The 24,963-nt window shown below is 60.1% G+C and overlaps 2 protein-coding genes across 5 annotated transcripts in view; both read right to left on the bottom strand.

The window, feature by feature from the left end:
- The window catches only part of CPEB1 (cytoplasmic polyadenylation element binding protein 1), a 43,809-nt gene extending 39,422 nt beyond the window's left edge, over window positions 1–4,387 (bottom strand). Inside the window, exon 1 of one of the 2 annotated variants that reach the window (XM_052808544.1) lies at window positions 4,267–4,387. In XM_052808544.1, coding sequence (XP_052664504.1) covers window positions 4,267–4,341 — 75 coding nt within the window. In that variant the 5' untranslated portion in view covers window positions 4,342–4,387. The remainder of the gene's footprint in view (window positions 1–4,266) is intronic. The other variant, XM_052808545.1, reaches the window with a different exon arrangement.
- Window positions 4,388–4,890: 503 nt separating this feature from the next.
- On the bottom strand, window positions 4,891–17,095 carry AP3B2 (adaptor related protein complex 3 subunit beta 2). 3 transcript variants are annotated; one of them, XM_052808729.1, is made up of 27 exons: window positions 16,911–17,095; window positions 14,033–14,108; window positions 13,847–13,921; window positions 13,616–13,711; window positions 13,369–13,529; window positions 13,159–13,225; window positions 12,164–12,346; window positions 11,881–12,060; window positions 11,546–11,643; window positions 11,198–11,252; window positions 10,973–11,044; window positions 10,746–10,808; window positions 10,391–10,523; window positions 10,199–10,308; window positions 9,947–10,123; window positions 9,676–9,862; window positions 9,456–9,574; window positions 9,116–9,227; window positions 8,595–8,793; window positions 8,348–8,519; window positions 8,198–8,258; window positions 7,740–7,846; window positions 7,401–7,632; window positions 7,213–7,297; window positions 6,487–6,584; window positions 5,615–5,753; window positions 4,891–5,383 (listed from the first exon to the last, which is right to left on the bottom strand). In XM_052808729.1, exons 1-27 carry the CDS (start codon window positions 17,021–17,023, stop codon window positions 5,233–5,235), a joined length of 3,321 nt encoding a protein of 1,106 aa, XP_052664689.1. In that variant the 5' UTR covers window positions 17,024–17,095; the 3' UTR covers window positions 4,891–5,232. The 3 variants fall into 3 exon arrangements, with proteins under 3 accessions (XP_052664689.1, XP_052664690.1, XP_052664691.1); XM_052808730.1 differs by having other exon boundaries at window positions 11,881–12,057; XM_052808731.1 differs by lacking the exon at window positions 16,911–17,095 and adding an exon at window positions 14,713–15,199.
- Window positions 17,096–24,963: the final 7,868 nt, after the last annotated feature.

The following is a 24,963-nucleotide window of genomic DNA, read 5'->3' as shown; positions in this document are numbered from 1 at the left end:
TAGCATTTGATCCTTCCCACAACTGGCAGCACCAGTTCTGCTACAAACAAGAATAGAAAACAGCAAGATTATGGCCAAGCATTTCCACAAAAATTCCTTCCACTTACAGAGCTTTTAACCTTAAGACTGTCAAGGATATCCTAGAGATACTTGCAAGCAACCTGGACACAGGAGCAGGCATCCAGCCACATCTCTATACCTTCCCCTGCTAAAGCTCACCCTCCTCCCTGGACCCCTCAGATACTCCTTTGAGAAGAGCTTTGCAGGTCTTCAAAGCACGCAGGGCCCAAACCATTCAGCAGCCTGGATAGTCTGCTGGAAAGCATTTGCAAACATGTAATGTAGCTGGAGAATACGCCCATATCCTTCAGTCTCAATAGAGTTAATACCAAAGCACAGGAAAATATCACACCTGAGGCCACATCCTCCAGAACCTGCTATACCCTCGCATCCCTAAGCCAAGACAAGCAAAGGAACACTCTTGAGCCCAGCTAGGATTCGCTTTCAATGCTCCATCTTGAAGGATTTTGCAATAGTTAAACACATGCTGCCTGTTCAGGCTTCTCTGGAAGTCCTCCACGCAGCAGCAACTACAGCTACAGCCCACACTCGGAGCTGGTGATCCACTCTGCTTTCACTGAGGTACCAGTCCAGGAGCACTGGTGGGTCCTCCTTCCACCACAGCCCTGGCACATTGTGTGAAACACCAGGGTGTAACCAGTGACCCAACAACAGCCGTTCTCAGCCAGTCCTGCCTGCTACAGCACACAATCCCAATCCAGAGGAGGGGACACTGTTTTATTGGTGCAGCCTGCTGGATGAACAAGTCAATACAGAAACATGATCCAGCTGACAGGTCACTTAAAGTCATCAAGAGTCAAACACTGCTTCCTGACACCTGGTAAGACACCCAGTCTCTGTTCAAGAGCTAAGAGTTTCTAGGGATGTTCCTAGACCAGAAGCAAATGAGAAAGGCAATTCAGTTCCCTACACTAGGCACACAGTGCCACAGAGCAAACAATTTAGAGGCTTCAGGTTAAATCATTGTGGTAGATCTGGAACACAGACCCAAGAAGCATCACAGACAAAGACACAGCAAGGTGAATCTCAGACAGGAGTACGGTCCATCCTATCCTGGCTCAGCTAAACCCTTAGCCAAGAAGGCACGTCCAAGCATGAAGATGCATCCCCAGGACTCTCCAAGGTCTCAAGGAGGGCACTGTCAGGCTCCAGACACCTCTAGCACTCCAAACAAAACACACCAGAGTGAGAAAAGGAGCGCCAGGCTTGATTTGGAATAGGGAGGAGGAGTTTCCACTCCCTCAGAGTAACAGAGAGACAACCAATGAGCCTTTCCACCACAGCAGAGAGCTTGTTTGGTGGATCTGCATCAAGAGGCTGGCAGGCAAAGCACAGCAGCTGTCAGGTCTCTGGAGTTCCCACCCCATCAGCCCCAAGCAAATCCCATGGCTGCAGCCTGCAGTTTACCTGCAGGAGGTCCCACTCCAGAGACACACGCACAACCTGCAGCAGCTCAGTCAGCGGAACAAAGTACACTTGTGCAGCAAAAGCCACCAAAGATGTCCAAGGTAAGTGGAAATGAAGGCACCACCACAGCCCCGAGGCAAACATGCCTCTAGGAAACCTACAAATAATGAAATCCCAGGGCTAGGCAGAACCTGCAGCATCACAACAGCACTGGCACAGGATTAGGATATCCTAATCCTTAGGGAATTCATTAAACACAGCTCAGCTGCCGGTATGGCCAAGATGCACATTAGCTCCTGGGGACACTCTGGAACAGACAAGGCTCATCCACCTCAGCTGCAATTCAGCCTTTGCTTTTTACATCTATCACAGAAATCCCACTGGGGCAGTGCCGTACCAATGCTTGAAGGTGTTCACAGCACTGTAGCTACAGCCAAGAGGGCCTTGAATCCTGAGACAAAATTTAACATGCTGTTAAAATGGTGTCAGCCTCAACATAATCAAGCCAAGATGGCTCCAGACCTTGATTAAAGACAGCTCTAAAAGTCCTTTTTTACTAGTATGTTTTGCTTCCCAAGCTGAAGTCAGCTACACCAATACAAAGCATAATATTGGTCTAACTGTTCCTACTGAGCAACACCACTAACAAAGCAACAAGCTGACACACCCAACTCATCCTAAACAGCATTAGGCTAGGCTGCATCAGCTCTCTCACCATCAGCAAGGCTGAGCTTAAGCAGCTCTCCCAGGTTTTAACTGTGTGGAGAGGATCTTGAACACACCTGGCTGGAATCAAGACTGGAAGATTTTGATAGTATTATTTTACAGGGGATCACTGACTTCAGAACAACACCAATTTTGCCAAAACTCCTATTTTTAAATAAGTTTCCCTGTCGAGGCACCTAGTTTTTGGTATTTTTTTAGAATAAAACATTAAGCTATCACTCACATAGCTTTGGAAACAAGCAGTATCACAGCTGCCTGTTTCAGCACACTATCAAAACGGAGTAAGGTTTTAATTGCTTTAGGGAGACTGTTCCAGTCAAGATAAACTGCACCAAAACAACAGGATCCTGATACTCCTCACAAAAGACAGCTCCCACTCTTTGCACAGCTCTAGCTGGAGCCCCTACACTGGAGCACCAACACTCCAGCTGCCAACACACATGGTTAGCCTACCAGGAAAGCAGCCACAACAAGCATTAATTGGTTTTAGCTGGGGAATACTGAAGGGTAAAAAAAGAACTTGTTTTTCAGAAGACTTGTCTCTTGCCTTTGTCTATACAGTGCAGTTAGGGACTGGGTCACTAACAAAAGCCAGTCTTGCTACATGGAGCTTACAGTCACCTGGTTTACAAGTAAAATAGCAGCTCCATTCGCTTTGTACACTCAGAACAACAGTCTAGAAGCACTCAGAACTACCACTTGCTACCAAGCAAGACCATGAGTACCTGCTCAAGCCAAAACACACCCCACCATCACGAACCAGAACTCAGCACCTCCAGCTCAGCTTTGCCCGCCCCCCCCCCCAATAACCTGGGATGAGAGCAATCACAGGCACCACTTGCTCACTGGACTAGGACCACTGGGTTTCCTCCAGTAATGGCTTCATCCCTTAAGGCAGCACGGGTCAGTTGATGGGTTCCCCGAGGCAAAGCTCCTTTGGAGCCCCTTCTAATCTCGGGGGGAGGGGGGGGGCGGCAGCTGCCGGGCTTCAGGACTTCGCTCAGCAGTGGGGCCCGACGTCGGGGGATGGAGGGGGCCGAGCGGGAGCCAAACCCCGGAGGCCAAGCCCGGCCACTCCGCTGAGGGAAGGGGGATTCCATCCCCGCTGCTCCACCACCACCACCACCACCACACACGGAGAAAGGGCGGGAAATCACCTCAGCGCCGCTCCCCCTCCCCCCCCCCCCACCTACCGCCGCACGCCGCCAACGTGTGAAACCACGTGACGGGGGCGGCCTTAAAGGGGGCCGCGCGCGCCGCCTGCTCTCCTCCCTCCCGCCTCGGCTCTGTGAGGCACCGGGCCCGCCAGCACGTGTCCCTCCCGCTTCTTCCCCCCCCTCACCGGCGGGAAGGCCATGGGGAGGGGAGGGGGGGGCGGGCAACGCTGCGGGCAGAGTCCGGTAGAGGAGGGAAGCGACGGCAGCGGGCAACCTTACCCGCCCCGCCGGCTTTTATCCCACACCGGGGGGGTGGGGGTGGGGGTGGGGGGGGTGGGGAGGGGGCGCCGCTGAGGGAAGGGGCCGAAGCGCATGCGCGCGGCGCCCGCCCACCGCGTGCCGCCCCCCCCACCGCCCCGCCCCATTACTCCTCCCCAATCCCGGCGTGCTCCGCGTGGGGTGGTGGGCGCGCGCTGGTTCCCGCCTTGAGGCGGCGTCTCTCCCTCTCCTCACGACGCCCGGCGGCGCCTTGAACCCCCCCCCCCGGGGCTGCCTCAGCGGCTGTGGTGTTCGCTGTGCCCCCTGTGAGGGGAATGGGACCCCCAAGGGGTTAAAACAGCTTCCTTCCTCCCCCCCCCCCAAGGGGAAGGGGGTGGTGGTGGGGCTGCTGGCTCCTGGCTTCAGCCCCGCCATGGGCGCAAGGCAGTGCTGAGCGCTGCGGCTCTGGCCTCGGTCGGTGGGGAAATGGGCTTTTTCCCTGAGGGAACAAGCGCTTGACGCCCAGCGGTTGGTGGTGCTGCTGCTCTGGCCAGCGTTTCCTCACCCATCAAAAAAATAAAAGGTGATTTTATCCCATCTCCTAACCAGGTGCCGGAAAAAGCAGAAAGCCCCTCACCCTTTTTGCAGCAGCAGAAGGGGTTGGAGTTGAGGCGATTTGAGGCCTAGATCTTCCTGCGCGTCCTTTGCTCATCCTCTCCTTCCAGTGCTAGGCCTGGCTCCCCGCTGGGCTGCAGCTTTGGAAAGGGAGAGCCAGGGCTCTCTTAAATCCCACCCAACCCGTGCTGGGAGGAGAGATCTTGATAAAGAGTCAGATTTCCTTTTCTTTTTTTTTTTTTTTCCAGTTTGGAGATGAAAAGCCTCCCGGAGCTGGCCCCAGGAATCCCTCCAGTGACACTGCAGAATAGACCCAGTCCTGACGTAGCAGGTATTTTTGCGGTCAAAGCACGAGCAATTCTGCTTTGAATAAATAGCTGGAAGCCTCCCAGGACTCCTCGGATCTTTGGTCAGGACCGAACGCCTCCCACCCTCCACCAAGCCTCGGGGGTTTTACCCTGAACCTGTGTGTCAGTGCCGGGTTTTCTCCAAGAGCCAGCAGCCACCCAATTCAATCAGTGCCACCCCCAGTTGCCTAAGGGATGGCTGGTCCCCTGATGTCCCCTGTGGCTGCCCTGGGGAGGCTGGCAGAGCCCGGCATGGGGGCATTTGGGGCTGTGCCCACAGAGCAGAAGAGGGGAAGGGAGCAGGTTCAAGAAGAGCTTTATTGGGAGATCCTGGCCATAATAGACAGGGGTTACACAGGGAGATGGAGGCGAGGGGCTGGGGGCTGGAGGCACGCTGTGCTCCCGTGGGGGCTGGAGCCGCCGCTGCCCCTCCGAGCGGGACATCGCCCTGCGTCCCATCCGCCCCGTCCCGCTCCTTCCTCCCTGCGGCGAAGACGGCCTGGGGATTGCTGCCTTCCACCCCTCTGGGCATCGGTGCAGGGAATAACCCGGCAGAAATAGGGGCAGGGAGCATTGTGGGGGGCAGTGTGGGGCAGAGGGGGATGGGAGGGCAGGGCTGTGGGTGCGGTAGGGCCCGGCCGTCACTGCGCCAGGGCCTGGACGATGTCCTTCACCAGCATGGTGCCGATAACCATCTTCTCGCTGTTGACAGTCAGCTGGGCCATGGCACCCTGCCGTCGCTCCAGGGTGATGAGCACCAGGCTCCCGCTTGTCACCGTCTTGGCTGCAAACCTGCCCGTGGGCAAACACAGGGTTTCAGGGAGAGCTGTCCCCCGTCACCTTCCCGTCCCCCAGGATGCTCCAGTGGGGACTGGCGAGGTGTTTGCCACCCACGGTCACTGTCACGTGTGGGTTCATGCAGGCTCCTTGTCCTAAAGGAAGCCCTGAGTGTCCCCGCTGTGATTCGGGTGAGACTGGAGGGGTGACAGTGCCTGCCTGGTCTTGGTGTGGGGGTCCGACTACCTGTACTCGTTGTCGGCACCGCAGGGCACGCGGCCCACGTTGGCAGCCGATGTCACTTGCTGGACGATGGTGTGGTCGCTCCGGCATTTCTCGGACAGCGTCAGCTTCTCCGTGATCTCGCTCATGCCTGTCAGCTTCCCTGGAGCGGGCAGCAGAGGCACCTGCCTGTCTCCGGCCATGCACCCAGTGGCCAGGTCCCTGCCGGGCCCCGTTTTGCCCTCCCCAAACCAAGCCCCTCTGGCTGCCGGCTGCCAGCTGCCTGCATCCGGGTCCCCCACGACATCCTGAACTGGCTGCCCTGCTTTTGCTCCTCTCCAGCCCGACAGAGACGGTTTCGGGAAAATCCTTCTTCCACAACCCTTCCTGGGCTCATCCCCGTGTGCCTGCCTGGCGGCAGCAGCCACATCCCTGGGGACGGGCTCCTCAGGTCACCGGCAGCGATGGGGCTGGGTGCTGCAGGGCACTGAGCACCCGCTGCTCAGCGCAGACCCCCATCTGGAGGGCCAGGGCAGGGATGATGCTGCTCCACAAGCACGGGGACATGGGGCCAGGGTGTCCCCGTCACTCACCGGACACGCTGCTGGGAGTTCCAGGGCTGGCACGAGCCCTCCATACTGCACGGGGACCCGGCGGGGCCACCCCGGCACCAGGGTGGTCACCCCAACGCGGAGGCCGCGGGGTGCAGGAGGGGGATGAGGGGAACAGAGCTAGTCTAGGGGCCTGCCGAGCAGCCACTTACCCTCGCCTGGCCGTGCGAGGTGCTCTAGGGCCACGGCAAGGGCGGCAGAGGGGACAAAATGGGGGGTGAGCGTTGGTGCTGGGGCGGTGGGTGCCCATGCACTGCCCTGTCCCTGCCCCTGTCCCCCACTCACCCTGCTCCTTCTTGAACTCGTTCTCGCTCATGAAGACGGGGGCCATGAGCTCCCCCACGGGTGGCTGGATGGAGACGTAGAAGTGGCGCGTGTGGGTGCTGGGGAGACAGGTGGGTGGGGGGGGGCACATGCTCAAAATGTTTCCCCCCACCCAGTGTCCCGCTTCCTGTCCCTGCCTTGGGCAGGGGCTGGCTGGAGGGCAACTGAGGCACAAAAGACCTCGGGAATAGGGGGAACCCGTCAGGCTGGACCTGGGGCTGCTGCCGCCTCCTTGTCCCCTGCAGGGAGCCCGGTGCCCTTCCTGCTGTCCCCCGACAACCCCATGCCCATCCCAGTGTCCCCACTCCCCTGGAAGGACCCTGGTGCCCGTCCTGCTGTCCCCCATCCCCTGCAGGGACCCAGCCCCACTGTCCCCTGGGGCACCCCATGGCCTCTCCTGTCATCCTCCATCCCCTGGAAGGACGTTGCTGCCTGTCCGGCTGTCCCCAGTGCCCTGGAGCACACCATACCCTGTCCTGCTGTCCCCTGGGGCACTCCATGCCCTGTCCTGCTGTCCCCTGTCCCCTGCTGCCCCAAGTCCCCTGGAGAAATGGCAGTGCACATCCCACTTTCCCCATCTCCTGGAGCACCTGTGTCCTGCTCTGCTGTCCCCTATCTCTGGAGCAGCCTGTGCTGTCCCCATCCCCTGGGACACCCGTCCTGTCCTGCCTGGCGCCGGGCGCTCACCACAGCTGGAAGTTGGCCGCCTGGGTGGAGTCGCAGAAGTCGATGCCCATCACCACACTGGCCATGTCCCCGGGCGCCAGGCGCTCTGAAACCACAAGGCTGCCACCACGTCCCACGTCCCCTTCACCAGCCAACCCCTGTCCCCGTCCCCCCAGGCAGCATTGCGGCTGTGCGGTGCCGTGCCGTACCGATCTCGGGGAACTCCTGGATCCGCATGCCAGAGAGCGGCTTGGGCTCACTGACCCGTAGGCTCTTCACCTCAGCGTCGGTGTTGTTGGAGATCTGGATCTGGACGGCCACCATGTGGGGGTCCCCCGGGAAGGGCCGGCGGCTGAAGCAGTACTCGACCGAGAGCCCCTCGCCCGCCATGCGGTGCAGCAGCTCGTAGGTCCTCACCGTGCCGAATGCCGGGCTCAGCAGCTGCAAGGGACCGAGGGACTGGCGTGGGCTGCCGAGCCCCTCCCTGTGGCCTCCGTGGGTGGCAGAGGTCCTGAGAACGCCCCAGGAAGGGCACTGGGGACACTTACGGCAGGTGCCAGGGAGGTGTCTGTGAGCGTGAGGCCCTCCAGGTCGGTCACCAGGCTGGTGGAGACGATGCTGCTGGAGGGGACGGGCTGGGGAGGAGGGGGGGTGACTGCAGGGTGTGGAGGGGTGGGGGGAAGAAAGGGTTAACAGAGCTCTGATGAGCCGCAGCCCCACGGGGACAACCCCAGTGGCATAGCCCCATGGGGACAGCCCCGGTGACACAGCCCCATGAGGACAATCCCACAGGCACAGCCCCAGCAGGGACAGCCCTGCTAGCACAGCCACCTGTCCCACAGCCATCCTCTGCAGACAAGGACCGCTCACCCCACCGGTCCCCGTCCCAACTCAGCAGCTCCCAAAGGACCCGCGGGGCCCTGACCCCACCAGGGCAGGTGCCCGTGCCTCAGTTTCCCCAGCACCACCACGATGGCCATCCCACACGCCCTGGGCAGCCACTCACAGTCATCCAGGTCAAGCAGGGAGATCTCCTTGGGGCCGGCCCTGCTGCTGCTGCTGGGGGGCTGCAAGGGGGCAGAGAGATGGGGGGCTGTGATATGAATGGAGGGTCTGGAGGTCCCCGCGCTGCCGCCCAGCCCAGCCTGGCCCTCACCGCCTTCCTCCGCTTGGCCTCCGCCTCGGAGCCAGAGTCGGAGCCCGAGGAGCTGCTCTCGGAGCCGCTGGCCTCCTCTGATGAGGTCTCAGCACGGCCCTTCCTCCCCTGCGGTGCCTTCTTCTTCTTGGCCTTCTTTGCCCCCTCCTCCTCCTCCTCTTCCTCGCTGGGGCTGTAGGGAGAGTCCGGCTCAGGGGGGGCTGGGGTGGGGGTTTGGCTGGGGGCACCCCGCCTTCCCAGGGGGTACCTGCCCACACTCCCCGCGGCTGCCTTGCGGGAGCCTTCCTTCTCCTTCTTGGGCCTCTTCTCCCCCTCCTCCTCCTTGTCCTCCGACTGCTCCCCGCTGCCTTCCTCCTCCTCTTCCTCCTCCTCCTCCTCCTCACTGCTGGAGCTGGAGCTGCCGGAGCTGCTGCTGCCGCCGCTCTCCTCGCTGACAGACTCAGGCTCTGTGGGGAGCATGGCTCAGCCCTACTGCTGCGTCCTCTCCACGTCCCCACAGCTCCCTGCTGCGTCCCACCGCATCCCCCCATCCTCCCACTGCGTCCTGCTGCGTCCCCACAACCCCCACCACATCCCTGCTTCCCTCCACTGCGTCCCCGTATCCCCCTGCCACGTTGCCACCGTGATGGGATGTCACCACTGCAGTGTCCCCTGACTCAGGTCCCACCGTGGTGGCACCTGCCTGATGTCACTGCCACAGTGACCCCTGCCCAATGCCCCACCAGAGCAGCCCCTGCCCCATGCCCTGCCACACCACCGGGTCCTCACCGCTGTCTGCTGACTCTGTGGGCCCCGACTCGCCCTCTGAGTCGGAGTAGAAAGGTTTCTCCACCTTCTCCTTCCTCTTCTCCCGGCTGGTGCACTTGGTCCACTCAGGAACCTGCTGGCACAGGGTTGATGGAGCGGAGCCATCGCCCATGGGTGGGGGGGCCCAAACAGCAGCCCTTCCTCCCCTCCTGTCCCCAAGCAGGTGTGTGGGCACCAGGGAGGAGGCATGGGGCAGCTGAGCAGCACCTGGGCACCTTCTGGGGCTCTCCCAAGACCTCGAGATGATGCCCCCACCTTGGCCCCTCCCATGCACCCCAGCACCCTGGGGTGCTCCACGCACCTCCACGTTCCTCACGGAGGGGTCGGGGGCCTCGTCCGGCCAGTCAGGCAGCTCCTGGTAGCCCACAGCCTTGGCGTTGAGCAGGTGGGACAGGGACCCCAGCTGGAAATGGTCCCGATCTACAGCGGGGTGAGAGGTGGCAGCAGCTCGGGGACAGCCATGCAGCACCGTGGTGACACCTCGCCCTGTGTCCCCATGCCCTGTGACCAGGGGTGGGTACCTTTGAAGGAGGACTCCAAGATGGGAGCAGGTTTTTGGGCCAGGAAGAGCTTCTTGGCATACTTGTTGAGGGCCCCACTCTTCTCGGTGGGCACAATGAGCTGGCGGATGAAGCGAGCCCGGTCGCGGATATCATAATTCTGGTCATACTTGGCCAAGTTGAGGACGTACTGGGTCAGCAGCTTGCTCTGTGCCAAAGGACGTGCTCAGGGCCAGCCTCTCCCTCCCTGGTGGGGAAACTGAGGCACGCCGTTGGGCCACGTCCCTGGTACCTGCTTGGAGTTGGTCAGGTAGAGCTTAGCCGCCAGGTTGATGACCTGCAACTTGACAATGTCCTCCTCGTTGGTGAAGGACTTGGCCATCTTGCGCAGCACGTCAGGCGCGATCTTGGGCACGTGCTCGCAGTACTCGCCGATAAGCCACAAGATGCTGGCCCGTGCCATCGGCACCTGCAAAATGCCCCCAGGCACGTGGCACCGCTGCCACTCTCCTGGTCCTGCGGGCCATGCAACGCCCCGACCCACCTGGATGTTGTCAGTGAGCTTGGCCATGTGCTTGATGATCTCGCTGTGCTGGGCCGGCTGCATCTGCAGCAGCTTTTTGATGACCACCACGGATTCGGCCACCACCAGCTCTGTGGGCAGAGACCCAGCCTCAGCAAGGTCCTGCCCCGAGAGCGATGGAGCCCCAGTTTCACTCCCACCATGTGCACTCACCGTCCCGGTTGGAGAGGAGCTGGACCAGGCCGTTGAGGCAGGTGTCCCGCACCTTCCCGATGTTGGTGGCACAGCGCCCTATGGCTTGGATGGTGGCCGCCACGAAGTCCTTGTCCATGCTGCGGATGTAGGTCTGTGCAGGCATGGGGACACACACATGACAAGTCACCCACATGCCAGTGCTGGGCATCCCCCCCACGTGGTGGTCACATGTTGGGGCTCTTTGGAGCCACCCATTGGTTTGGCATGGCCTCAGCCCACTCCTCCTGGTGGGGGTGCCCTCCATGGTGGTGTTTTTGCACCCAGAGCCATGCCAGGGTGGCACCCCGGTGGCCTCAGTATGGCCATAGCATACCTGGAACTCCCGCAGGATGGTGGAGATGTTGGTCTCATTGGCCAGGTTGGTGAGGACCTCCAGCTGTGGGAAAGAAGAGATGGGCAGCATGGGGGCATGGTGCCAGGACACTGGGTCCTTGCTGTCCTCTCGTCCCCAGGACATGGAGGACAGCTGCCCCACAGGGAAGGGCTCCATGGAGCCCCAAAACCACCAGTGATGGGTTCTGTTGGGTGTTTCCAGCTCACCTTGAGGATCTTGATCTGTGTGGGGTCCGTGGAGCGGATGTAGAAGCTCTTCAGGTAGGGCTCAAACATCCCCTGCATGCAGAGCCAGTGGTGTTAGTGCCATCCCTGCCCCCTCCTCGCTGAGGCCACCCACAGGCAGCTGGCCCTGGTGACCCTTCTGGCTAGCCCTCATTCCACTCCAGAGTCAACAGGGACAAATCCTCCCACACCAAGGCTGAGACTCACCCGCCGTTTGATGGACATGGTGGCCACGTTCTGCAGCACGACATACTGCACCTCACTGTGGGAACAAGGAGGGGACCACTACCAGCGGGGCAGGGCTGGACCCCCCCCCAGCAAGTCCCCGTGAAGAGGGGGCAGGACCCACCACCAGGCTGGTGCCACCACAATGCTGCCACCCCATGCCTGGACTGGGCTGGGCCAAAAAGCCCTCTTTTTTGGCAATTTGCCCAAACCTGACGTCCCTGCAGGGATGGGCTTTTTGGGGATTTCTCCCAGGGTCTTGGGGCTCCCCATGGGTCCTACCAACTGGAGTGGCAGGGTAGGGACCACCGCAACCCGGGTGCCACAGACCTGTGACTCCGCAGGAGCCGCACCAGCGCCTTGGCAATGACGCCAACCTCCGCCTTGGGTGCCAGGTGGAAGTAGAGCTGTGCCACGGCCATCACCACCTGCGGGGACACACCCGAGTGTCACCCAGTGGGCACAGGGACACCCCGAGGGATGGCTGTGTCCCCCAGAGTCCCACCCAGCAGCACCTGGAGGAAGCCTGACCCTGGGGATGCCCATCTCTAGGTGTCCCTCAAGGAGCCCGGTGGCTCCTTGGCCGGTGGGGACGTCATGAGCCCAGACTGATGGACACCACTGGTGGCCTCAGGGGATGGAGAGGGCTGGAGTGGGGGGCTCACCGCGGCATTGCGGCTCTGCAGCAGGGGCTTGGTGTTGCGCAGGAGCAGGCGGTGGTCAGGGTCCATGACATAGGGCTTGCGCTTCGCCAACGAGGCTGCCTCTGCCTTGGCATCCTTGGCATCCTCCTCCTCGGAGCCGTAGAAGGCCTTCTCTGCGCTTTCCTCCAGCAAGGACTCCTGCTGGTAGGTGGGACGCCTTGCACCACCCCCCCCCCCAACAGCACCCCCCTTTCACCCCACCTCCCTGGGGGCTTCCAGGGCACCCTGAGGATCCCGCACTCACATTCTGGTTGGGGCTGAGGAACTGGGTGCGCGCATAGCGGGTCAGCATGTTGATGATGACCACCTGCCCCCACTCCTCCACGTCGATGAGCAGGTTGCAGAGCTTGCGGTAGTTCTTGTGGATGAGGTCGATGCGCTCTGGGCAGACCTCCTCGAATGCCATCACCACGCTGCCGGCCACCAGCTGGGGAGGGAAAGCCCAGGGTGACTCACAGGGGTGGTGGCATCTTCATCATGATGCTGGCTTGATGGGGATGGTGGCATCCCCATGAGGATGCTGGCTCAGTAGTGATGGCTGCATCCCTGCGAGGATGCTCGATCAGTGGGCACAGTGGCATCCACGTGAGGAAGCTGGGGTGGCTGTATCCCTATGAGGATGCCAGCTCAGCGGGGACAGTGGCATCCTTGTGAGGATGCTGGTTTGGTGGGGATGGTGGCTTCCTCGTGGGGATGCCAGCTCAGCGGAGATGGTGGGATCTCCACGAGGATGTTGGCCCACTGGGGACAGCAGCATCCCCACAAGGACACCAGCTCTGCAGGGAAGACTGCATTCCCATGAGAATGCTAATTTGGTGGAGATGCCTGCATCCCCGTGAGGATGCTGGATCAGTGGGGATGGTGGCATTCCTATGAAGATGCTGGCTTTGTGGGGACAGTGGCATCCCCATGAAGACATTGGCTCTGGGCCTGGCTGCATCCCCGCGGGGATGTTGGATCAGTAGGGATGATGGCATCCCCATGAGGATGCCAGCCCTGCGGGGATGGCTGCATTGCTACGAAGACGCCATACCAGTGGGGATGGTAGCATCTCCATGAAGATGCTGGCTCGGTGGGGACAGCAGCATCACTGCAAGGATGCCAGCTCTACATGGATGGCTGTGTCCCCACAAGGACACCCATTTGGTGGGGACATCTGCATTCCCACAAGGACACTGGGTCAGTGGGAATGGTGACATCCCCAGATTTAGGGGCAGGGGAGACATGGCATCCGCTCACTGTGGTCTTGTCCGCCAGCAGCTTCTCAATCACTTCGATGAGCTGGTCCTTCTGGTCCGAGTCGAGGCTGCGAGAGAAGAGCAGGGCAGGTGCGGCCGGACCAAATTCCTCCACATCCCTGCCTGTCCCTACCTGCACCAAGCAGCTGAGACCCTAGCACTGGACCCTTATTGGTACCCCCCAAAATTTAGCAGCCAACCCCCCCGTTACCTGTACAGCTTGGGAATGGCATGGGCAGCTGTCTTGCGCACGTACGGAGACATGTCCGAGGCAGCCTCCTTGATGGCCAACATCATGATGGGCACGATGATGGGCACACGGATGCTGGAGAGGACTCGCAGGGCACTGGCACGGATCAGCTGGTTGGGGTCCTGTGGGAATATGTGGGGGGCTGCAGTGCAGCTGTGGGGGGCTTGCTGTCCCCCCAGACCTCTCCTGGGTCCCCAAACAAGCCCACCTTGAGTCCTCGCTGGAAGGTGGAAATGGAGAGCAGGGCCAGATCCTGCTGCTCCTCTGCGTAGCGCACCAAGTAGACATATACCAGCTTCTTCACCTGCGGGGTAAAGGTGGTGGTGCCACCTCAGAGCCCCCCAAAACCCAGCCCATCCCCAAAACCCTCCTGCAGGGGAGGTGCCAGACCCTGGGGACACCCATGGATGCCACCAGGGCCACCCAAGACCTTCCTCACCTCGATGTTCTTGCAGGCGACGTTTTTCACCACTGCTGGGAAGAGGTCGGAGGCGTTTTTACCCCGGGCAATCATCTAAGGGGTAAAGGAGCGGCATGACATGGGGCAGCTGGCACAGCACGGCATGGCTCAGCACAGCATGGCTTGGCACCAGCAGTGGTCCCTGCCAGTGACAACAACACCCACCGCAACGATCCTCTTCATGGCCTCCAGCTTCAGCGAATCCTTGTTGCTATCAAGCATCTCCTTGAGGTCATCATGCCTGCACCACGATGGGGGAGGAAATTCCAATTTCCATTTTCAGCCATTTTTAGCCTTTTTTTTTTTTGCTTCCTGCCTGCCATCAAGCTGGCAACCCAGCCCTTCGCCATGCAATATTTATGGGGACAGGAGTTGGGTTACAGCTAGGTGAAAGAGGAGCCGGAGGGACCGGTGCGGTGCTGGTACCCAGCTCTGTCCCCATCCTGGGCACTGGGACGAGGACCCCATCCCAGCCCAGCCGTGGTTGTCACCCTAGGATGTCCCCAAATCCCTTCCTAGGGAGCAGGCGCCCATCACCGGCTCCATCCCGGCCACCAGCCCAGCTTGGCTGCGTGTCCCTTGTCCTCTCATGGGCACGGTGGCATGGATATGCCAGCGTGCCCCGATGCAGAGCCCTTCCCCAGTCCCCTCCCTGGGCTGCGAAAATGCCACCAGCCTTTTGTCACCACTGTCCACTTTTCTAAGGGTCATCTGTCCCCACCAAACCGGGGGGACCTGCAAGGCTGCATCCACCCACAGCAGCGGGGGTGGCACCCATGGGACGATGCTCGGTCAGAGCCACTGTCACCAGAGGGTCTCGGGGGGGCTCCTTGGAGGGGTCTTACCGCGGTGGTGGCCCAGTGCCGGTGGCTACCGCGGGCTCGGGGCCAGCAAGTGGCCGCAGCTCCTCAGCTCGCAGGGCGCTGTAGCAGGCAGGTTGTCCAGCCTCGGCGGCCAGCACTGGGCTCGTCACCTCCTCGGCCGCGTCACCACCCACCGATATTTTCGGCCGGCCGGCCGGCCCCGCTGGTAGCTGCTGCAGCAGCTTCTGCACTGGTGGCAGGGACAGCATGGCTTTGGCTGGGGGTGGTGGCCCTGAGGACAGCGGCAGGGCTGTGGCCCTGCTCCTCCTCCCGGCACGGCCGGCTGAAACCTGACGCTGGGGTTGGGGTTGGGTTGCAGCCGCGATCGTGACGCCCTTCCCAGTGGACGAGGCCACACCAGGGTGTCACGTCCCAAGTGACACCCATCCTGCAGCTGGGGCTTGGGGACATTACAGGGAGCTCCTCCCCTGAGCGCTTTGAGTGGCTCAGTCCTGGCCAGGGACCCCATGGCATGGTGGGACACCCACCTCGTGGTGGGCTGGCGGGATGGGACACCTGTGGGTGTCCCACCTGGGTGGTGGGGTGGCACTTGGGGGGGGCATTTCTCTTGCCCCATGTGCCACGCATGGCTCATGGGACGGTGAGAGGTCTGTTGTGGCCACAAGGGCACAGGCTCTGGTGAAGGGCAGCACGCAGGTGGTGGGGACACTGTCAGGGGTTCAGGGATGGGGTACCTGGCCAGACGGGGGGACACTGCCAGGGTGGTCAGGGCTGAGGGACGCTGCCAGATGGGGGGACAATGCCAGTGGGGCAGGGTGGGGGGACACTGCCAGACTGGGGGACACTGCCAGTGGGGGTCAGGGTCAGGGGATGCTGCCAGACTTGGGGACAGGGGAACAGTGCCAGGCTGAAGGACACTGCCAGACTGGGGGACATTGCTAGGGGGTCAGAGATGGGGGGACCCAGCCAAACTGGGGGACAGTGTCAGGGGCTCAGGAGGGGGGACACTGTGAGATGGGGGGACACTGCCAGCAGGACAGGGATGAGGGGACACATCCAGCCTCGGGGACACTGCCAGCGGGTCAGGACTGGGGTGTCACTGCCAGATTGGGGGACACACAGCCAGACTGGGGGACACCGCCAATGGATCAGGGTTGGGGGGGACACACTGTCATACTGGGGGACACAGCCAGGGGTAGGGAGTGTGATGCTGCCAGAAAGAGGTACACTGCCGGGGCATCAGGGAGGGGGGACACACTGCCAGAGTGGGGGACACTGCCAGGGGGTCAGGACTGGGGGGACACATCCAGACTGGGGCACACGGCCAGCGGCACAGGGCTGGGTGTACACTGCCAGAGTGGGGGGACACTGCCAGGGGATCAGGGAGGGGGGACACTGCCGGAGTGGGGGACACTGCCAGGAGGGCAGGGTGGGGGATGCTGCCAGAGTGGGGGACGCTGCAAGGGGTAGGAGGGGTGCCATTGCCACACAGGGGGACACTGCTGCAGCATTAGGGAGGGGTCCAGGGATGGGGGACAGTGCCCGAACAGGGGATGCCGTCGGGGGGGGGGGACACGACACTGCCAGACTGGGGACACTGCCGCAGGTCAGGGTGGGGGACACATCCAGAGTGGGGCACAATGCCAGGGCTGGGGGGGACAAAGGGACCCCAAAATTCCTGCAGCTCCAGGGACCCCCCCGCAACTTCCTCTTGTGTCCCTGCCTGCCCCCCCCCCCCCCAGCAGCCTGCCCCGCACGGGTGACATTTCTCAGCCCCCCCCACGCTAGGGACCTCGATGGGGGGGGATGCCGTCACCGGAGAACCACCGGAGCCAGCAGAGCCTGGGGCAGGGACACCGTGCCCAGGGTACCCCCAGCCCAGGGGTGGGGGGGGTGCAGTGGGGCTCCCCACGCATTCCCCCCCCACCCCGCTACACTGTCTCCAAAACCCCGCGATTTTCCCCCTAAACCCTCCCCGGCCTTTGCAACCTGCAGAGTGGCGGCGGCGTGCCGGCGTCCCCTGTCCCCGTCCCCATCCCTGTCCCCATCCTCATCCTCATCCTCATCCTCATCCTCATCCCCGTCCCCACCCCAGGGACCGTGGCCAGCCCCCAGTCGGGTACCACGTCCCCGGCGGGGACAGCGGCCAAGGCCTGCGGTGGCGGCCACCCAGCTGTGCTCGGCCATTGTCGCCTGTCCCTCCCCGCCGTTGTCCTCACCTCTTGTAGTCGGAGGAGAAGATGCCGCCGCTGGCGGGGTCGTGGCCGTACTCGGGCTCTCCCAGGCTGGAGGAGCCCCCCTTTTCCTCCCCGTAGGCCGGGCTGGCCGCCATGGCGGCGGGAGATGCGATCGGGATGCGGCCGGTTGGGATGCCGGGACTGATGTCAGCGTCATGCGGGGACGGGAACCGCCCTAACGCTTCCCACGCTCCCTGTCCTCCAGGGATGCTCGGTTTCGGGGGGGGCATCGCCCAGGTGGGTCGACCCTTCCCTGAGTGGAGGGGGGGGAGGGCTTTGCACCCCCAAAAAGGGTCCCCAGCCCTGCCCCCCCCACCTGCACAGGTTTGGGTGCGAGTCAGCGGTAAAAGGGGCATCATTTGGGCTAGTAGTAGTCTTTGGGATGTGATTATATGGTATATAGCATATAGCTCATACATCATACATCATAATAGATTATATAATTATATCATATTTACATTATATTACATTATGTTATATATTATATTAAATAATATTATATCATACCATATGATATCATATTACATTACTACTTCATATATAATATGTTATATAGTATACATTAGATATTATATACTATATATTGTATGCTACATGCTATAGACTATATACCATATATTACATTAGAATATATTGCAGATTCTATTAATTATATGATATTATATATAGTCTATCATACTAGATTATACATACTCCATAATCCATTCTACATTATATGCTATATATATGCTATATGTTTTATATGTTATACTACATTATATTATATTGCAGATTATATTGATTATATTCTGTATTCTATAATATTATAGTCTATATTATACAGTATACATTATATAGTATATGGTATATAGTATATTATATTTGATGTATGATGTATGATATGTGATATGTATTGTATTATATTATTTATTCTTATTACAGATATTATTGTTATTATTATTAATTATTATTATTATTAATAATAATATTCTTCACAGGTATTTATTGATTTGGCAGATATTTCACTTATTATTTTTCTTCGCAGCTAACAAGCCCCTAAGGGGCTCGTTGCCAGTCAGTCAGTTCTCTCACCCCATCGCGCAGGAGTGAGGCAGTGAGAGAAAACGGGCACATTTCAGGTAGCAAAATTTAATGCATGGCAATTAAGCTCCAGCAAGTGGAAAGGACCCCCCCCCAAAAAAAAGTCATCCAGCGGCTGGGTCCCCCACCAGTGCAGGCAGCTGGAGCCCAGCACTCTTGGGAACCCCACAGCTCTCCTGGAGACACCAGTTGTGTTTGGGGACCCCAGCCCCCCTGGGGACCCCACAGCCTTCCCGGGGACTCTGAAGCCCTCCTAGAGACCCCAATCCTCATGGAGACACTGGTCCTCTTTGGGGAACCCCCAGCCCTCCTGGGGAACCCGTCCGTCTTTGGGGACCCCAGCCCTCCAGGCGACTCAGCACTCCAGAGCCCTCCTGGGGACCCCAGCCCACTTTGGGGGACCCCACAGCCCTGCCAGGGAGGGCTGACACTGGGGATACTCACGGCCCCACCGCCGCAGCTGCTACCTTCATTTTGGCTTTCCACCTGCAAGAGAAAGCTGTCTGGGGCGGGGGGGGGCTCGGCTGTCCCCACCGCCCATGGGCCAGCCCCAGGGGAATTCGGGTCAGGATGCAAACGCAGAGCTGGGGGTGCAGGAGTTGTCCCACTGTATTGGCTTTGTGTGGCAAGGTTTTGGTAGCGGAGGGGGTTACAGGGGTGGCTTCTGTGAGAAGCTGCTGGAAGCTTCCCCTGTGTTCGAGAGAGCCCATACCAGCCGGCTCTAAGACAGACCCGCCGCTGGCCAAGGCCGAGCCAATCAGCGATAGTGGTAACGCCTCTGGGATAACATTTTTAAGAAGGAAAAAAGTTGCGGGAGGCACAGAAATGGCAGCCGGAGAGAGGAGTGAGAAGATGTAAGAGAAACAACCCTGCGGACACCAAGGTCAGTGAAGAAGGAGGGGGAGGAGGTGCTCCAGGTGCCGGAGCAGAGATTCCCCTGCAGCCCGTGGTGATGAAGACCATGGTGAGGCAGGCTGTCCCCCTGCAGTCCATGGAGGTCCACGGTGGAGCAGATCTCCACCTGCAGCCCGGGGAGGACCCCACGCCGGAGCAGGTGGGTTCCCGAAGGAGGCTGTGACCCCGTGGGAACCCCGCGCTGGAGCAGGCTCCTGGCAGGACCTGTGGATCTGTGGAGAGAGGAGCCCACGGAGCAGGTTTTCTGGCAGGACTTGTGACCCCGTGGGGGGGGCCCACGCTGGAGCAGTCTGTGCCTGAAGGACTGCACACCGTGGAAAGGACCCATGCTGGAGCAGTTTGTGAAGAGCTGCGGCCCGCGGGAAGGACCCACGTTGGAGAAGTTCATGGAGGACTGTCTCCCATGGGAGGGACCCCACACTGGAGCAGGGGAGGAGTGTGATGAGTCCTCCCCCCGAGGAGGATGAAGCGGCAGAAAATAACGTGTGATGAACTGACCGTAAACCCCATTCCCCGTCCCTCTGAGCCGCTGGTGGGGGTAGGTGGAGAATCCGGGAGTGAAGTTGTGCCCGGGAAGAAGGGAGGGGTGGAGGGAAGGTGTTCTGAGATTTGGTTTTATTTCTCATTACCCTACTCTGGTTGATTGGTCATAAATTGAGTTAATTTTCCCCAAGCTGAGTCTGTTTTGCCTGTGAGGGTAATTGGTGAGTGATCTCTCCTGTCCTTATCTCGACCCACAAGCCCTTTGTTATATTTTCTCTCCCCTGTCCAGCTGAGGAGGGGGAGTGATAGAACAGCTTTGGTGGGCAACTGGCGTTCAGCCAGGGTCAACCCACCACACCCACCATGGCTGTGATTCCCAGCTCCATGCTCACCAGTTTTATGTAGAAGTCCACCAAGCTCAGGAGGTAGAAGGCGAAGTGGATGCAGTTCTTTTTGCCGGGGTAATAGTTGCCTTTGCTGTTCATCGCCTCCCTGACTTTAGTATTGAAGTCACTGAGGTCCATCCCACCTTTTCTTTGTGGTAAATCTGGCATTTCCCCCTCTCCTTTTTCATGGCTTTGAAGCCCTCCTTGCTGATCTGACCTCTGGTCCTCTGATTTTTCATGTCTGGAAAACCAAGAGCCAGCCATCACCCTGGCCCGGCCACTGTGCTGCCGGCCGCCTTTTGGCCACTGCCACGTCCCAAACGGGAGTAGAGAGTCGGACGCTGACTCTAGAAGTGTATGACCTCTCTGTCCCCCACAGTAGACAGCCGCATGTTGGAAGCTGCTGCTGAGGACGCCAGAGCTGATGTCTAAAGGGAAGAGCAAGGTGTCCCCAGGCTGCAACTTGCTCTCTAACACCTCCTCGAAGACCTCCCTGTGCCTGGGGATGCTCTTGAACAGCAGAAACTCGAATGCCTCATACTCCCTCTGCCAACTGCACCGGGGAGGGAAGGTGAGGAGGTGGCAGAACCAGCCCCGTCGCCCCCCAACACCCCCTGAGCCCCCCATGCTGCTGGTGGAGGTCTTGCCAGGCTCCTACTGACAAAGCTGCTCAACATCGGCAAGGAGAGAGGAACAGAAACAGGGCATCAGCGCCGTGCTCGTGCTCTCCTGTCCATGCGCAGAGGGCAGGGTCCCACACTGCCGTCATCACACCCTGCCCGTGATGGCTTCTGCCAGGAACAGGGACTTGGGTCGGGAAAAAGTCACTCATGAGAGATGGAGAAAGGCTGAAAGCAAAACCCCAAAGCATTACAAACTCCAGGAAATCCTGGATGGTTTTTTCCACTTTTTAAAGCTGCGGTTAATTTGCTAATTCCACTTTAAAGGTTAAGTTTGGGAACAGAGGGAGGAGACGCAGGAGATCCTGGAAACGTTCTTGAGTCAGAGGAGCTGCAGGACATGTCCAAAAGGAAGAGACCTTCCTCCAGCCCCAGCCTGATCAGGCACCCAGCTTCTTGGTTTTGCTCCCTTCTCCTTAGAAGCCACGGGGACATTTCCCCCTTGCTGGGGAATCAAATTTCCCCTCTGGTGGGAGTGAAACCTCCCAGAAACCCTCCTGTGGTGTGAGAACTGCAAGAGTCCCTGAAAGAAAGCCTAGAAAGAGACCTGAAGCAGCTCTAAATAATGCCAGTGGAGGAATATTTTCACAGGGTCACAGAACGGTTGAGGTTGGAGGCACCTCCGGAGGTCATCTGGTCCAACCGCAACCTAGAGCTCCTTGCCCAGGACCATGTGCAGATGACTTTTGAATACCTCCAAGGATGGAGGCTCCAGAACATCCCTGGGTGACCTGTGCCAGGGGTCAGTCACCCTCACAGTGAAAGAAGTCTTTCCTGATGTTCAGAGGGAACGTCCTGTGTTTCATGCCCATTGCCTCTGGTCCTGGCACCACCAAGAAGACCCTGGCTCCACCTTCTTTACTCCCTCCATCAGGTATTGATGCACACTGATAAGATCCCCGTGAGCCTTTTCTTCTCCAGGTTGAACAGCCCCAGCTCTCTCAGTTTCTCTTCATACGAGAGATACTCCAGACCCTTGGCGGTCCTTCGTTGGTCTGTCTCCAGTACGTCCATGTCTTTCTTGTACTGGGGAGCCCAGCACAGGACCCAGCGCTCCAGGGGTGGCCTCACCAGTGCAGAGCAGAGGGCAAGGATCACCATCCTCAACTTGCTGGCAACGTTCCTCCTAATGCAGCCCAGGAAGCTGTTGGCCTTCACTGTGCCCCAAGGGCACGTTGCTGGCTCATGGTCAACTTGGTGTCCCCCGGACCACTAGGACCTTTTCTGTCAGGCTGCTTTCCAGCTGGTCACTCCCCAGCATGTCCTGGTGCCTGGGCTTGTTCCTCCCCAGCGGCAGGATTTTGCACCTTGCCTTTGTTGAACTTTGTGAGGTTCCTGTTGGGCCATTTCTCCAGCATGTCCAGGTCCCTCTGAGTGCCAGCATGACCCTCTGGCCCATCAGCCACCCCCCCCCAGATTGGTGTCAGCAGCAAACTCACTGCGGGTACACTCTGCCCCATCAACCGGCTCAGTAATGAAGATGTTGACCAGGACTGGACCCGGTATTGACCCCTGGAGTACACCATCAGTGACTGGCCTCCAACCAGACCTGGTCCAGCTGTTTGGCCAGTTTTCAACCCAGCAGCCCAATGAATATTTATTTTGATGCTCAAAATCAAGCGCCAACAACAAAAGAGGCATCTGTTTGTCCCAGGAGGCCATGGGGAGCAGAGAGCGCCTGCTCCCTTCGAGATGTGCCAAGGTGGGACATTGCTTGCCGGCAGCTTCTGGGAAAAGGAAAGCAAAAGCCAAAAACCCCACAAATCAAACAGGGTTGGCACAGGCTCTCCATGCAACCATTTATTGCCAAACACAAGAGGGATGCAAAAGCCGCTGGTCCAATGCTGGTCCCCCCGGGGAACGATGCTCCAGCCCCGCGTGTTCCTTGGGCTCATCGCCACTTCCATCACTGCAGCGCTGGGGACACCTGGGAGAGAAGATGGGCTGTGGTGATGCTTGGCCGGAGGAGGTGTCAGGGTCCCCCAGGGTGGTGGCACCCACCATGGCACCGGTGAGCTGGCCCAGCCCCAGCAGGGTGAGGGCAAAGTGGATGCAGTTGCAGGTGACGGCGTTGTACTCCACTGCCTGGTCCATGGCCTCCCGGATCCGCCGCTGCAGGGAGGCCGCATCCAGCCCTCCCTTCCTCCGCAGCACCTTGGCTGGACCCCGCGTCCGGAGGAGGTGGCTTTTGCTGTGCTTGGCCACGATCCCCGACGGGGATGTCCCCGAGCTGCCTGCGGGGCAGAGGGGACGCCGTATCCCCATGTCCCTTCCATGGGGACATCCCCACACCGTGACCACCTCCTGGGGCTCACCTTCCAGGTGGATGATCTCCCCGTCACCGCAGTAGACTCCGGCGTGGGCGCCCCACCAGCCAGGGACCCCCGATGCCAGCGGGAAGATGAAGAGGTCCCCAGGCTGGGGCTCGGCCACCCCATTGGGGACCATGTCGAAGTGCTGGCCCAGGAGCCCCTCGCAGAGGAAGAACGCTGCTGTGCTCGCTGCCCCAGCCACCGCCTGGGGACCCATCCATGTTTCAGGGCCACCACTGCCCTGGGAACGCTGGCAGCATCACCGACCCGCGGGCTCATCCCCCATCCCTGGTGGCTTGGGCACAGCTTGGGGCTCCATGGATGGGGAACCCCTCCAAGAAGGGGCCACCTCCACTAGGTGCTGAGCACCCATGGGTGCTGGGGAAAAGGCAGGGTGTGCAGGATTTGGGCCTGTTGTGCCAGAGGCACGACGGGCGGTGCAGGGCGCAGAGGGGATGCCAGCACTTACCTGCCTGGAGCCGCTCACCTGGAGGGACAAACACCCGGCATCAGCCCCAGTGACGCTGGGGAGATGGGAGCCAGGGCAGCGGCGTCATGACTCAGCCCCTGCCCGCACTGCTGCCATCCCCCTGCCTGTGCTTCTGGCCAGGGTCCCTGTGCCCGCACCCCCAAACCTGTCGCACCCAGGAGCCTAGCCAGCGCCAGGGCTGGAGGAAAAGCCTGTCCGGGGCTTGCAGGGTCTGCACCAGGGTGCTCACCTGTGGGGAGAGGGGTCAGAATGAGCCTGGGACCCATCCCCTGCTGACACCCATCCCCTGCTGACACCCATCCCCTGCTAGCACCCATTCCTGCTAGCACCCATTCCTGCTAGCACCCATTCCTGCTGGCACCCATTCCTGCTAGCACCCATTCCTGCTGGCACCCATCCCCTGCTGTCACCCATCCCCTGCTAGCACCCATTCCTGCTGGCACCCATCCCCTGCTAGCACCCATCTGCCAGCATCCACACCTGCTAGCACCCACCCCTGCAAGCATGTACCTCTGCTAGCACCCATCCCCAGCCCAGAGCAGCCTCCCAGGACCCCTGACCTCCCCCTCCCCGTGCTCCCAGACTCAGCACCGGGTAGGTCCCAGCCACGGGGTCCCTGGGCGCTGGGTGTCACGGCAGAGGGATGGGACCTCCTGGCTGTGGATGCCCTCCCTGCCGGCTCCCCCTTTACCTGGGTGAGGAGGTTCATCTGCAAGGAGAAAAAACGTGATGTCCAGCGAGCTGGGGACACAGGCCCGTGCCCAGCCCCGCCTCGGGGAACCTCTCTGTCCCCAAACGTTTTTGGTGCCATGTCGCCCTGCCGAAACCCAAGCCGCGTCCTCGGGCACTGCGCCAGCCCCAGCGCTCGTGCCGTGCCCTGCTCCCTCACCTTGGGGACACCTCCGAGGTCCCCTCGCTCCACCGTGGTCCCCACACAGCTGCTGCTCCAAACGTGGCCGCGGGGCAGGATCTCAACCCGCCCCAGCAAGCACCGCGGTGGCTCTTGGCACCCGCGCATGGCTCCACCGGTGCCCAGGAATGTGACCGGACCACACCGACCAGCCCCGCCATGGCACCAGTCCCAGGGCGACAAACCCAACCTGGTGTGACATTTCATCAATGAACCTCTTGGGTGACCCCAAAGGAGTCACGAAACAGCCCCGTGGCCATGATGCACCGATAGCCAGTGGCCACCAGGCTGGTGCCAAAACACTGCCTCTTGACCTGAAGGTGGCCCAAGGGATGGCCACCAGCCTGTCCCCAGCCCTGTGTCCCCGGGGCGGTGTGTGCCTGAGGTCAGCTCCGGAGCCACATTAAACTTTAATCCTTGCGCTGGGGGGTCAGTGAAGGCTTTGGCAGGGCTTGGGGCCGGTGACGTGGGAGCTGTCACCCTCTGTCATCAGACAACCTCCACAGCATCATTTATCACGGAGCCTCCAATAAACGAGAGCTAATTACAGCTGAAACCTGAGCCTGGCCTGGACACGGCTCAGTGCCAGGCAGCTGTGTTAACCCTTCCCAGCCACATCCAGTCCCCCAGCCATCTTGTACCCTCCCAGACCTTCACGTCTTCTTCTGGTTGCTCTTGTCCCTTCCTGATCCCCACCATCCTCTCCCGTTCCCCATTTTCCCGTCCTGATGTACCCTCCAGTTCTCACCACCCTCTTCTGATCCCTAGTGTCCCCTCAT

Source organism: Harpia harpyja, chromosome 14 (genome assembly GCF_026419915.1).
Source record: "Harpia harpyja isolate bHarHar1 chromosome 14, bHarHar1 primary haplotype, whole genome shotgun sequence".
Taxonomy (NCBI): Eukaryota; Metazoa; Chordata; class Aves; order Accipitriformes; family Accipitridae; genus Harpia; species Harpia harpyja.
The sequence above is the reverse complement of the archived record's forward strand: the minus strand, read 5'-3'. Positions and strand labels throughout refer to the sequence as shown.

Bases quoted from the DNA above. Each gene is read 5' to 3' on its own strand.
- AP3B2 (XM_052808731.1), bottom strand. From the start codon at position 14,939: ATGCTGTCCCTGCCACCAGTGCAGAAGCTGCTGCAGCAGCTACCAGCG. The intron at 13,530-13,615 runs GTGGGCTTGTTT...ATATTCCCACAG, and splicing joins CCTTCCAGCGAGGACTCAAG to GACCCCAACCAGCTGATCCG. The intron at 12,061-12,163 runs GTGAGTGCGGGA...CCCACCTACCAG, and splicing joins TCCTCAGCCCCAACCAGAAT to CAGGAGTCCTTGCTGGAGGA.